Below are 14330 nucleotides of genomic sequence, written 5' to 3'. Positions count from 1 at the left end.
ATATAATGCGAGCCACGTATGTAATTTTAAATTGTCTAATAACCGTATTAAAATGGTAAAAAAAAAGAAATTAATTTTAAAACATTTTATGTAACCCAACATATCAAAAATATTAATATTTCAACATGCAATAAATATTTTTCAGAAAATCAGTTAAGATATTTTACAAAAATTCTTTTCTTCATACTAAGTTTTCAAAATCTGATGTGTATTCTACACTTACAGAACATCTCATTTTTGGACTACAACTGAAATGGTCACTAACCACAAGTGGTTAGTGGCTACGTTACTGGACAGTGCAGCTCGTAAGCGCTACTTTGAGATCTGACATACCACTATGTTTAAAATTAGTCTACATTCATGTTTCCTTTTTGAACTGAAATGTCTGATTACAAGTATGAGCAAATAAGGATCAGATCACCTTATTGGAGGACCCAGTTAACACACATGATAAGAAGCAGTTGGATTATATCCTATTATATCTCAAGTAGACTTCAGAAATAGGTCTGATCATCACAAGTGAACACAACTTGTAGCAAAAATATAGGTAAGACAAGAAAACATTTTCATATCAAACCACAACACTGCCTTATTTCTAGCAGCCACTCTTGTTCTTGAGCAGGTATCTCCATGCAAATTATCTAAAGACTGGTTTTCTAAGTTTGATGAATTTTGGAAGCCGTAAAGTCACTGCTGAAAAACTGAGCACTAAGTAAGAGGAATTTAAAAAAATTTTTCAGGGAAAAAATTATCAACCAGTTACTTTTAATACACCTATACCAACCAACAATCTTAAATTATCCTACATGAGTTTCACTGAAATGACTTCTTCCCACAAATTCCAACTCATTCACTGCTTTTTATACACGTATTTCAAGTACTAAAATTACTAAGAATTTTCCCAAGTAATTAGGCCATTTAATTAAAATGTAAATAATTCCAGCAATGCATTCTCTAGAAAGCAGCAACTAAAACCATTAGCTTAGCACGTAAAATTTGTCCTTAAGGCAAGTTACTGAATAAATCAAACAGAAACAACTATACTCTTGTTTACTGCATTTACATTTTGTAACACCACATTCAGCAATTTCTAAATTTGGAAGGTCAGTTCAGATTGTACACAAGCAGTAACTTTAAAGCTTAGCAAAATTTTAGAAGTTTCTGCAATATACTTCTGAATAAACACAGTATAGAACTATTACAGCAGAACAAAAATCAGCACTATTCATACTAATCCCAGCAAGAAGCACAAAATCAATACATTCGTAAGTCCAAAGTGTATGATACACGCTAAAAAGGTTTATTTCCTCCCAAATTTATTTAATTCACCCAAGACAATTTTTGTTTAATCCACTTGCAAAGCTGAAAAGAAGCAAATGTAGCCTCTTCTGCAGCACACATATTCAAGGACAATACATGAATCTCTTGATATTTTTCCACAATTTGAAATTAAAACAAAATTTGTTTCTTACCTGCAGTTAGGAGGAGGATCAAGGGTTATTTCAGCTAGCTCCTTCTGAATTCTGTTAGTGAAATGAGAAGAGACAAAAAGGATTTGAGAGAGTCTACAGAATAACCGGGGAATTACACTGCCCTCTACCACCATGCAGTTAAATGCAAGGCTGGCTTCGCCTTCAGTAATGCTAACATGGCTGCTTCCTCTTTGTTCTCAGAGGCATAACCCAAATCCCTTAACAGAAACTTCGCAGCTTTTTTTCTCACTTGCTACTATAAATAAGTAAGACATTTACACCTGATTTGAGAACTAGCCCTCCACTAGTACTCAGTAAAGGATATAAAATGTATTTTAAAACACTTTTTACCAAAGAAATTCTCTTTTCAAGCTTATATGCAAATGAGACAAGAAGGGAGGAGGGAAAGCACTAGAATATTTGACAATGACTTCAAGTCACTTTTACCAAGGTAAGAGTTAACAGGCTACTGCAAGTGCACATTAATAATTCTGACAATATTTTATCTGTAAAAAAAAAAAAGTTTGAAATTTACAAATATTTTTACCAGTGAAAAACTTCCAAAGGATTCTGGCATTCTTATTTAACTGAATCTGTCTTCCCTGACCTTAAGTACAGCACTTAAATTTAATAAATTTGGGAGAAGAGATAATGATAGCCTTGAGGTAAGAGGAAAAAACGCAGTCCTTATTTTATTCAAATTTAAAATGCTTTCAAAACTTAAGATGTGTCTAATATGTTCATCAACAAGATTACAACAAATTGAGAATTTTAAATTATCTCAAAGACTGCTGTTATTTCATAAATATTCTCGTTATTAATACTTGATTATTGATGTAAGAGAGGTGAAAATCCATAGAATATCACTACAGAATGCCAACATTTGATCAGCTTTTATATTTTGTTTTTCTTTTGGTTGTGATCAACAAAAATCAATAAAATGTCAATATTGGTTAATGCTATAGAAGCATTTGATGTATAATTACTAGAAATCATGGGTATTCCACTACTACTACCACTGATGGAGTCCCACTGACAGTCTTTTTTTCACCATTACAGATAACATAAATCAACAAGAAACAAATGATCTTTCACTTATATCCAACAAAATATGTTTCTCCTGCTGTTGAGTATTAATGTGACAAGCATATCCACAAGTTTTAGAGTGAAGAGGAAAAATGACAAAGTTGTCACTCACCAAGTGCCACCTAAAATGTAAATGGCTACTTTTCAGTTTTATTTGCCTTCACAAGGACACGGGGCTATATAACCATAGCCTAATTACAGAAAGTAATACCTGGGATGCATGACTTAAAGTCATGTTTGTAAAACTGAAAGCAGATTTGGAGCACAATTTTAAAATCTGCTTTCAAATATAGCCAAGGCCTTGAATTTACAAATTTTCTAGCAAACATGACCATTTCTGATCATTAAGTTTCATGAAGAGAGACACTGTGGATCTAAGTGTCAATTTCAAGGAAGCCGAATATGACTCATAAAAAGGAAACATCCTCAATGTATCAGCTAATTTGGGTTCACCAAATTTTCCTTGCCAACTCCTTAAACAATCTGTCAGATGTTAGTCCAATCTCTGTTCAAGGACACTCTCACTGAAGTTACCAAAGTACAGAACGAGTTTGCTTAAAAGTCTAATTCTAGGGAGGAGGATTATATGCCACCTAAAGAATGACAACTCATTCAAGTCCAAATAAAACTGAGCGCAAAGGAAATGTTTTCGAACTATTGCTACTGATATAAAACCAACAAAAGCGTCCAGCCAGTTGGAAGACAACCTGACAACGTGCTTAATCCTTTTTTTACACATTACCTTTTAGCACTAGTGGATAACTTAGCAGTGGTTTTGCTAGAGAGTTTGGTGTTTTTCTTCTGCTGGGTGGCAGAAGGTTTTCTTTCTTCTTGTTCTTCAGGCTCTGGAGCGGCTGGGTCTCGCTGGTCCGCATCTGAACTACCACTGCTGGTGCTGGGGCTCTCATCATCGGACCTTTGCCGATCACTGGACATCTTGGTGAAGTTATTTCTTGGAAAACTTTTAAAGAGAAAAGGGGGAAAGAAAGGAAATGTAAGTCTAAGAAATAAGCCAACAGCATTTTCTTCTCTTAATCTTCACCTAAAATCATATTTTAATGAAAACGCTTCAAAAGTGTTCACACATCTCATCGTACAGGAAGGTTACAGGGGAGGTGATGTGTCTCACAACGGCAGCGTTCAGGGCTTTACCGAACTCAAGTTAGAAAACCCACTCACATTTTTTTCCATCCCTTGGACAATCTATCAATTGTCTACTTTCTCAGAAAGCATGAAACAGATTTGCCAGGGAACTTAGGCAACGAGCATTAATAACATATGACACACTGTAAATAACAGATCTCGCTGAAAAATGTTAAAAAGTCACTAATAACGTCTAAATATTTTCACACTGACATTGGTCAAAGCTACCAAATTCCCTTTCCGAGAGGAAAACATACCCTATTAATAGCCCATATGCTTATTTAAGGTGGCGATTCCTCCTCTGAGCCCGTAAGCCTTTAAATACAACACTTACGAATTTTAAAAAATCAACTAACAAGCTGCTCTGGCCGTTTTCACGGCCAGCAGAGAAGATTCATCCGGCCAAGACCGAGCTGCCACCCTGGGAAAAGCAGAATTCAAACTGCACCTTCTGCAAAGCTCCCCGTGCCATCAAGGTTCCTCGCTCAATTTTTACATCACGGACCGACATTTTGTCCAAAATAACGAAAAAAAAAATTTCAGAGGAAAAACAAACAAACAAAGCCCCAAGAAGTGCAACAAATTTCCGCGCCCGCCGAGGCGAGCCGCGGCCGGCGACGGCGGCCACGCAGCTCCGCGGCCCTTTGTGGGGAGGGCCGCGCGGGGGCCGCGGGCAGCGCTCACCGCGCCGGGCGCCAAGTGATGCGAGCAGCCCGGCCGGCCCCGCCGCGGCTCGCGGACACCGGCGGCGCGGGCTCCCGGCGCGAACAAAGCTGCCCGCCCCCGCCCCCTCCCCCACCGCCGCCGCCGCCCCGGCCGCCCCCCACGCGGCCCCCCGGCCCCGCCGCCTTACCTCGGCCGCCCGCCCGGCCCGCTCGCGCGCCGCTACGATGTGGGGGAGGGAGAGAGAAAAAAACCCTTCCTTAAGGAAATGGAGGCAGCTGGGGGGGGGAAAGGGGGGGGAGGGAAAAAAAGAAGCCGAGGAGGCTCTGGCCGGGGAGTGTGGAACATTGAAAGTCGGAGGGGGTTGTGCAGTGCCGGGCTCCGGCCGGAGGGTGGCGCCGCCCAGCGCCTTCGGAAAAAAGGGGGGGGGGGGGTGGGAGCTCGGCTGGGCGAGGGCGCGAGCTCCCGGCGAGGCGTAGGGGACGCGGGAGACCCCCGCGCACTGTGGCCTCCAGCCGCCGCCGCCCGGCTCGGCTCCTCCCGGCCGCGCAGTCAGCAAGTTCCGAGGCGAGCGCGGGGGGAGGGGAGGGCGCGGCGGCGGCGCGCGTGCTCGCTCGCTGCTTGCCTGGCGGAGGGGCGCGCGCCGCCGGCGCCCGGCGGGCGCGGGCTGTTCTCGCGCGCTCCCGCGCGCTCTCTCCGCGCCTCCCTTCACCCGGGGGGCGCACGCGTCCGCCCGCGCGCGGCCAGGACAAAGAGCGCGGCGGGGACCCGGCGAGCTGGCCCCTGACGCCCTTGGCCGCGGAGCCGGTACCGGAGAAGGCGGGGGCGCGGGCGCCGTCTCGCGGGGCCGCTGTGCCGCGGGGTGGCTTCCGGCCTGAGCCCGCCTCCGGAGCGAGGCTGCCCATTGGACTACCCGCCCCGCAGGCTGGGGCCAGGGTCATCCCCGGGGCTGGCCGCATCCCCTCTCCCTACACACGGGCCGGCGTGGTCCACGGGGCCCCCACGCCTGGGCAAGGGCCCGGGGCGCGTGGCCGGGAGTCCCCCGCTGCCCTGGAAGACTGGAGACTAATGGGTGTCGTTGACGAGGCCAGGCACGCAGGCAGAGGAAAGCTGCCTCTTGCCCCTCGTGTGAGCCAAAGGGGCAAGATGGGGTCTTGGGCATTGAGGGAGGGAAAAAGGATTTCCAGACTAGGTGAGCAGCCTCTGCTTCTACTTGGCCCTCAGCCTTCCAAAGGGGAAGGTCCTTCGGATGCTCTGAAAACTTAAAAATTCAGAACAATTATTGAAATATCCCACTCAACATTTTTTAAAGTGAAGAGGATCCTTGTAAGGAGGGTTCATACCTGATGCTTTGCTGGATGCCCTTCTGACGAGCCTGCTAGATGCCAGTTCTGGAAAGAGAAGCTCTAAGTGATACTGGGTCAGAATGTCCACACAGAAAAGCTTCAGATGGGGTTAAGGGAAGGTTAGTTTTGTTCTGTCATTCTCGCTTGCAATTTCCAGGTGGACTCTGCAGTTTTTGCCCCAGGCACAAAGTGGCCAGAAGTACAAAAACTTCCTGTTTGCAGCCCAGACCTTCTCCTGCTACTGAGAACTTGCTCCAGTGATGGATCCCCTAAGGAATTTGGGGATTCCTCTCCCACAAGTGTCAGGGGCAGGGGTGCTGGGAGAATGTGGAGTTCACAGAGGGAGTGACAATAGCAGAGTCATAACAGCTGAACTAGAATTAAAGGAAAAAAGGAGAAAAGGTTGAGTGAGCCAATATATTTACTTATTTTTCCTCCAAATAGAAAAGTTTTGGTAAATTGTTGCTTACAATTCTGACGAGTAAGTTACATTTCTGTGATTTTCCAAAGACACAGTCATTCCGCGAACCTTTCAGAGGGCTATGCCCTAGGTGCTGGACACACAAAATTCACTCATTCAATTACTGTGTGACTCAAGCCAGGTCTCTACTCTGTGCTGGAAGCAACCAGTCCAGAAGGGGAACAGGTCATTAAAGTGCACCAGGTCGATTAGGAGGAAGGACACTCTAGTCAGAAGGAATAGGAAGTCTCAGATGTGGAAGACAGAGCATGGTGTGTGTGTTGACAAGAAGTTTGACTGGGCTGGATCAAAGTGTACCTGTGGAAAGAGCTTGTTAGTGAAAATACAGGCAGAAGTTTCCCCCAACTTTTACACTGTGCTGCTACAGCAAAAGCCAACCAATTTGGAGTTTGGATTTTGCTCTATTTGGAATGTGAAGTTGTGAAAGGAAAGCTATATATTAAAAAGTGGGTTATTTTAGGAAATTTAATATCACAGAAGTAGACTGAAGGCCCAATGGCAATTTGCTGATAGGATTAGGGTGGGGCTAGGAGATTGGTAGATAAAGATATTTAGTTGTGTTTGGTAGCATTTTCCATGATAAAAGAAACAACAGTGGACTGAAAAGCAAGGGAACTGGATTCTAATCTTATTCTATCAAATTTCATGTGACCTCAGGCAAGTTACTCTTCTTTTAAAAAAATAAATTGTATTTATTTATGTATATATGTATGTATGTATTGGCTGTGTCAGGTCTTCCTTGCTGCGCGCGGGCTTTCTCTAGTTGTGGCGAGAGGGGTCTACTCTTCGTTGTGGTGCGCAGGCTTCTCATTGCGGTGGCTTATTTTGTTGCGGAGCACGCGCTCTAGGCGCGCAGGCTTCAGTAGTTGTGGCGCATGGGCTTAGTTGCTCCGCGGCATGTGGGATCTTCCCGGACCAGGGCTCGAACCCGAGTCTCCTGCATTGCCAGGCGGATTCTTAGCCACTGCGCCATCAGGGAAGCCTAGGCAAGTTACTCTTTCCAGTTCAGTCTTTCTCGTATGTAGCAAAAGTGTAAATCCTTGCTCAAAAATTTCATGATTCTTCAATGAGTTTGAAGTCATGGAGTTCCACTCAATATTCACGCAACAGATTACTTAGGAACTACCAAATGCTAAGAAATTGGAGTGAAATATGGGTGCTGCTCTTACTGAGCTCAGTGGGTAGTGGAACAGCCAGAAATGTAGACTACAGGATGAGAAGTGCTGCATTCAAGGAGTGGACAGAATGAGTGGAGTGTTATTAATTATGAATTTTAAAAATTAGTAATGGAATTATTAATTCAGCTTGGGGTTATGCACCACGGGGTGTGGGTCAAAAGAAGTTGCAATGAACTGGGCCTGGAGGGATCAATAAGTGATAATATAGATAATGCTCTGGGCAAAGTACCTGGGACATAATAGGTGTTCAATAAATAGTACTTACCAAATTGTTAAAGTCACCATAAAGAAAATGAATGGCTCCATAAGGTGAGGGACATTAGTGGCCTGCCCTCACAGTATTAGGTACCCAGCTACCATTATTCACTTGACTAAAGGGGTTTGTTCAAGAAATTGTTTCCAGCTCACAGCTCTCCTCCAAGGTCATCTGACATCACTATCTTGACCAGAAGCAACTTGTAAGTTATGAATTGTTATCTAACTTGAAGTTCTTCCTCATAGGACACCTGTTTTGTAATTGTTTTATCTTTCTCTTTTTTTTGCCGTGTCTACCCTTGGAAACAGGGATCATGTCTTATAGGCATTCCTGAGCACATACATATTTCACCTAGTGCAAATTATTCTATAAAGTATGTAATAAAAAATTTTCCCATATGACCCCTCAAAATAGTACCACAAAGTAGACATCAGCTACCACAAGAAGATTGTTCCCTCTTGGTTTCCTCTTTTTCTCTTCTTGGTATGGGGTCCTGCCAGCTTCTCACTCACAACTCTGAAAAAGGCAGAAGTAAGAGGAAAGATAAAAAATTCAATTGCAGCAGATATTGCCACAAAGATCTCTTCTCTCTTTCCCCCCCCCAAATGCTGTGACCAAAAGGAACTGGTCATTACAAGGGCAGACAAGGCAGGATCCAGAATCCTTTAGACTTACCTGGTTTGGGAGTTGCTTTCTCCCGTGCCTTTCAATGGGTCTCAGTGTTATATAGGTACATGAGTATGTGTGTGTGTAACCAAGAATTCTACAGGAATATACGTTTGATTTGCTTAATAAGTTTCTGAATTGAGTGATTATATAAGCTACGGTAGGGAAGCCACAGATCTTTTTAAATCACCCACCATGGCCAACAACATACCTTACACATAATGGATATAGAATACTTATTAATTTGTTTTGTTGATTTCAGAGTGCTTTCGTTTGTTTCCTTCCACACAATAACCTTTCTCAACATCCCTTCCTTTTATCCTTTTTTTCAGGCTGTTTCAGATGCTATCCAGTTACTTGTATCCTTTTGTCCTCTGGCTATAAAACTCTCTTTCTATCCATTCAAAAAAAAAAAAGAGTTTGGTTTATTAGGAAGGCATTTCCTGGCCCAGGCTTAGTTTAAGAAGCCATGATTGCCATTGTTAGTCTCAGTGTCTCTGGACCTCCAGAGTCCAATGCACTGATTGACATCTAGTGTTCCTCCACTGTGTCATGTGTACAAAACCTGCTGTGTGCCAGACCCTGGGCTGGGGCGTGGAAATGGAAAGGTGCATTAAGCCTCTGTTTGACTTCAGGGACTTCAAGGCACAAAACTCGGTGATCATTTCCTGCTTTTCTCCTTTGAGATAACTCTGAGGGAGAGTATATACCAAAAAGGGCTCATGTCTTTATTCCATAAAGAGCTTGTACACATGAAATGAAAACATAAGCACCTTAATAAGACAAAAGTCATGAACAGATACATTTTTTTTTGGCCACACCGTGCAGCTTGTGGGATCCTAGTTCCGGCTTGCAGGATCCTAGTTCCCTGACCAGGGGTGGAACCTGGGCCCCCTGCAGTATAAATGGAGAGTCCTAACCACCGGACCGCCAAGGAATTCCCTGAACAGATACATTTTAAAAGAAATACATTTATTTAAACTTATTTTAACAAAACAAAACAAAACAAAACCCTCAACCTTGCTAGGTATCAAAAAAAGGAAAATTAAAATGAGATACATATCAAAATAACAAAAACAATTTTTAGTGATTATAATCATTGCTGGCAAATTAGTAAAAAAATTTCCCTTTGTCCATTTCCAGTGGCAATGAAAGTTGGTACTAGCTGTTTGAAAAGCAGTTTGTAAGTCTGTGTCAGGAATCTTAAATGTGTTCATAGCCTTTAACCAAATTTCTCCATTTCAAGAAATGTATCTTAAGAAAGTATTCTAAATGTGGAAAAAATAGCATTGAAAAATTGGAAGTGTCCAACTATAGGAAAATCATTACACAAACTGATTCACCCCCACAATGAAATTTGCAGTTATTAAAGTAATACATATGAGGAATATGCAAAAATACAAAAATGGATTATGATAAAATGTTAATGAGGGCAGGATTTGTCCATTTTGTGAAACCAGAGCTTGACTCAATGCCTAGGAAGGTATCTGGCACAAAGTAAGTGCTCAATAAATATCTGTCAAATGAATATGCACTATATCTGTACAACTAGCAAGACAAAAATATCTGAAAGGAATATACTCTAAAAGGTTAACTAGGGACTTCCCTGGCAGTCCAGTGGTTGGGACTTCACCTTTCAATGCAGGGGCTGCGGGTTAGATCCCTGGTCAGGGAGCTAGGATCCGACATGCCTCGAGGCCAAGAAACCAAAAACGTAAAACAGAAGCAATTATGTAACAAATTCAATAAAGACTGTAAAAATGGTCCACATCAAAAAAAACTTTAAAGAAAAATAAATAAAATAAAAGGTTAACTATGCTTATATTTTAGAGCAACTATGAATAACCTTTTTAATTCTTTCTATATTCAGCATTTTTTTTTTAAATGAGCAGGCTACTACTACTATAATGAGGAAAAAATGATGTGAATAAATACAGAGGTGTACATTTGGTGAAAATAAATACTGTTTTAAGTTTTTTAAATTATTATTTTTATAAATTAAAAGAAATGTACATACAAGTAGAGTTTCAGAATTTGTCAAAGTTTTAAGGTCGATATAAGAAAAAATAAACAAGACCATTTTTAAAATCCTTAAAAAGCTGTGTGAAGGGGCTCTTCATTAAATAAAACAGTAAGCTCTGGCTCAAGGACAGATAGATCACTGAAACAGAAGAAGTAAATAAGAATTAGGTGATTTAATATGTAACAAATGCAACTTCATCTAAAACATAGAAAAATGAAGGATTATTCAATTAATGATATTGAGGTAACTAGTTCCCAATGTGGAAAATATAACTTAGAACCATACCTTATACATCAACATAAATTACAGATGAATTCAAGAGTTAAGTTTTTAAAAAATCGCTCCTTGGGAAAGTTAGAATAATTTGATTACTTAATATAGATGGAGATGAGTTATGATAAGCTATGCTAAAAACCAACAGAAAAAGAAAAATCACAGAAGAAAATATGTATTTGACCAGGTACAAAAACTGAATCTTCAGTATGCTTCCTGACGCACATACACGTGCAGTCACCAAGCTGAAACATCAAAATAGACAAAGCAGTTTGTACTATGAAAAAAGATTAACATACATCACATATAATTCTAATTAGACTTATAAAAATATCAAATCATCATAGACAGTTAAAGGACAGATTAGAAATTGGAGGTTATTAAACTACATGTTGTCTTAAAAATCTAAGAGAGATATATATATATGTGTGTGTATATATAACACACATATATATATATATATATTCCACAAAATTTACAAATCTAAAAGCTGTATGATGCCAAATACTTGTGAGAATATTATGAGAAGGGCACTTTCCTGTATTGCTGTTGGCATTGTAAATTGATATAACCTTCTTTTGGAAAGCAATTTGGCAATGTGTTTCAGGAGTCATAAAAATGTTCATACCTTTTAACCTGGTAATTCTACTTCTGGGAATCTATCCTAAGGAAATAATCCAAAATATTAAAAAATGCCATATGCTTGACAATGTTTATCCCAGTGTAATTTATACTATATAAAAATGGAAACCACTCAAACTGTCCCACATAAAGGCTATGCTTTAGTAAATTATGGTCCATTCACTCAATGGACTGTACGTGAATATAAAATAGTGAGTATTATAACTATCATTTGTACTAACAATTCCTTCTCATGGTAAATCCTTTTCTATGAGATCAGCTCATGTCCTACTTAACTTAATAAAACTAACAAAGATGTCATGCATCATCTTTTTAACTGTTGTTTTTACTTAACATTATGTCACTTAAATTTTTCCAAGATGCTTTACAGTATGTCATGTGTAAAATCAGGTTAAGTGTATACTTTCTGCTTCAGAAAACAAACTTGTATGCACAATATGATTGCCTGGAAAATGTATACAAGAGATTTGGAAGAAATATGCAAACAATCATTTTGGGTTAAGGGCCAGTTTACTTGTGATTCTGGCCATCTTTTCCATATTGCACAAGTGGTTATCTAATTGGAAGAGATTCAATAAGAAACAATATGTTTTAATTTGGGGCTGCAAAGAAAGTAGTTTAATTTGCAATGATAAACAAGTTTCCATTTTACTTAAATGTCTTTATACCAAAGAAGTAAAACAATATTTTTTAAAATGGGGATATTAATTAAATATGTTGAGTTATATTTTAGTTTTTTTCAGGTCCATATTCTACAGGCTTGTCATTTATAAAAGATCTCAAAGATGTGCCTAGTAAAATGTCAGAATGCATATGATTTTAACTTCTCTGAATTACAACATCCCAAAGTAGCTCAGATAAAGTAAATATCACAGAGTGATGTGAGTGGGTTAAAAAAAGTGATAGTTTTCAGTAAGACTATATACTCAGTGTGTGGTGAGGGTAAGGAGAAACTTGGACTCATATTAAGGAATGACTGCTTAGTAGCAGTACTTATAATCCAAGAAAAGGATATTGAAGTGCTAGACTTTTAACCAAGGAAACAGTCTCAGAGATACCAAATCACTTTCCTCAAGTCTGCATTCTGCCCCCATTTCACTATGCTGTCATATCCACCAGGGCATATAGACCACTTTACCAAGTCACTAGCTCCTGTAGAAATGTCAAAAGGATATCATCAGAAAGTTCTTAAAAGTGTAACAGTCTTTTCTCACCCATGTTCGTAAGCATGAGAAAGAGCTCCGATACGCCGTTATAAATTTGGTAATCTGGTAATAATCACTCATAATATCCTATATATATTGTATAATACTTACTGTGGTTTGTAAACAAATATTTTGTGTTTATTTCTTTGATATTTTTATCCCCCTCCTAGAATGAGGGCAGGGACCATATCAGTGTTTTGTGCCTAATACAGTGCCTGGCATATAATATTTAGTAAATAATACCTGAATGAATGAGTGGATGGCCAAGTTACCTTCACACTCAAAGTCAATCGAAGGGACTGTTATAGAATAACAGCAACAACAAGAAGAAAGATCTCTTCGCACTGTCTGACATATTTATGGACATGAAAAGTAGCACAGGCTAAGCATATGGGAGTCCAAAATTATTTAAGAGAAATTAAAGGCCAATAGGTTCATACATTCAAATAAATTAAGGGTGTTTGGTATGTGACCCTAAGCTCTGAAATACGTGTCAGGAGAACAATGACCAAACTTCTTATAGAACCATAGTCAGAAAATGAATATTGGTTTATGTTCTTTTCTAAAAATACAGTAGGGCAGCAAAACCTTTTCTAATCTGCTTTATACAGTGTCTACATAGAAGAGGTGGAGTTACGTGTTCTATAAAGCTAAATGCTGGCGACTAAGATTAAAATTAATCAACCTCAATCAATCTCAGACTCATTGGCAGAGCCATTTAAAAGGACCAATGGAAAAATAAAACTGTTATATATTTGGTCCAGCTTTCTCTAGCTCTTAATCAGAACATCATGGTCATTGACCCAGAAACCTGGCATCTTGGGTTCTAGTTCCCATTACATTGTTCAGCCTTCTAGATGCCAGGTTCCTCATCAGCAAAATAAGTCTGGAGGTTGTTTCTGATTCTGGAATCTATGATTTATGCTATTGTATAAGTAAGTGCTGTTAAGCAAACTGAATTAACTAGTATGGCTGGTAGTGCTTTTTAAATTCTAGCATTGCATAATGGCAAGATTATGCCAGCAATGATTTTTTTTTTAGCATCTTCATTGGAGTATAATTGCTTTACAATGGTGTGTTAGTTTCTGCTTTATAACAAAGTGAATCAGCTATACATATACATATATCCCCATATCTCTTCCCTCTTGCATCTCCCTCCCTCCCACCCTCCCTATACCACCCATCTAGGTGGTCATAAAGCACCGAGCTGACCTCCCTGTGCTATGAGGCTGCTTCCCACTAGCTATCTGTTTTACATTTGGTAGCATATATATGTCCATGCCACTCTCTCACTTTGTCCCAGCTTACCCTTCCCCCTCCCCGTGTCCTCAAGTCCATTCTCTAGTAGGTCTGCGTCTTTATTCCCGTCCTGCCCCTAGGTTCTTCAAGACCTTTTTTTTTTTTTTAGATTCCATATATATGTGTTAGCATATGGTATTTGTTTTTCTCTTTCTGACTTACTTCACTCTGTATGACAGTCTCTAGGTCCATCCACCTCGCTACAAATAACTCAATTTCATTTCTTTTTATGGCTGAGTAATATTCCATTGTATATATGTGCCACATCTTCTTTATCCATTCATCTGTTGATGGACACTTAGGTTACTTCCATATCCTGGCTATTGTAAATAGAGCTGCAATGAACATTGTGGTGCATGTCTCTTTTTGAATTATGGTTTTCTCAGGGTATATGCCCAGTAGTGGGATTGCTGGGTTGTATTGGCCAGCAATGATTTAAGGCCATATGTAACCACACAAGTTGATTATCCATTAAAACTCAGTTTGGCTTGAAAAAATTTGAATGTCCTTCTTACATAAAGGCTACCATAACCAGCTATCCCTCCCCACCCCACCCTCAGTTATTTTGGCTATATGAGTATACGTGCCTCCAAACCA

At 40.1% G+C, this 14330-nt stretch overlaps 1 protein-coding gene across 5 annotated transcripts in view; it reads right to left on the bottom strand.

Annotated features, from left to right (window-relative positions):
- Window positions 1–5728, bottom strand: part of UBE2E3 (ubiquitin conjugating enzyme E2 E3) — an 89384-nt gene extending 83656 nt beyond the window's left edge. Inside the window, exons 1-3 of one of the 5 annotated variants that reach the window (XM_061202790.1) lie at window positions 5708–5728; window positions 3301–3519; window positions 1473–1523 (exon numbers count right to left, since the gene is read on the bottom strand). In XM_061202790.1, the coding sequence (XP_061058773.1) occupies window positions 1473–1523; window positions 3301–3494 (245 nt within the window). In that variant the 5' untranslated portion in view covers window positions 3495–3519; window positions 5708–5728. Of the gene's footprint in view, window positions 1–1472; window positions 1524–3300; window positions 3520–4057; window positions 4120–4149; window positions 4242–4554; window positions 4940–4989; window positions 5178–5707 lie in introns of those variants that run through there. The other 4 variants (XM_061202772.1, XM_061202756.1, XM_061202763.1 and 1 more) reach the window with 4 other exon arrangements.
- Between the last annotated feature and the right edge of the window lie 8602 nt (window positions 5729–14330).

Source organism: Eubalaena glacialis, chromosome 1 (genome assembly GCF_028564815.1).
Source record: "Eubalaena glacialis isolate mEubGla1 chromosome 1, mEubGla1.1.hap2.+ XY, whole genome shotgun sequence".
Lineage (NCBI taxonomy): Eukaryota > Metazoa > Chordata > Mammalia > Artiodactyla > Balaenidae > Eubalaena > Eubalaena glacialis.
This window is presented reverse-complemented; position numbering and strand designations above follow the sequence as displayed.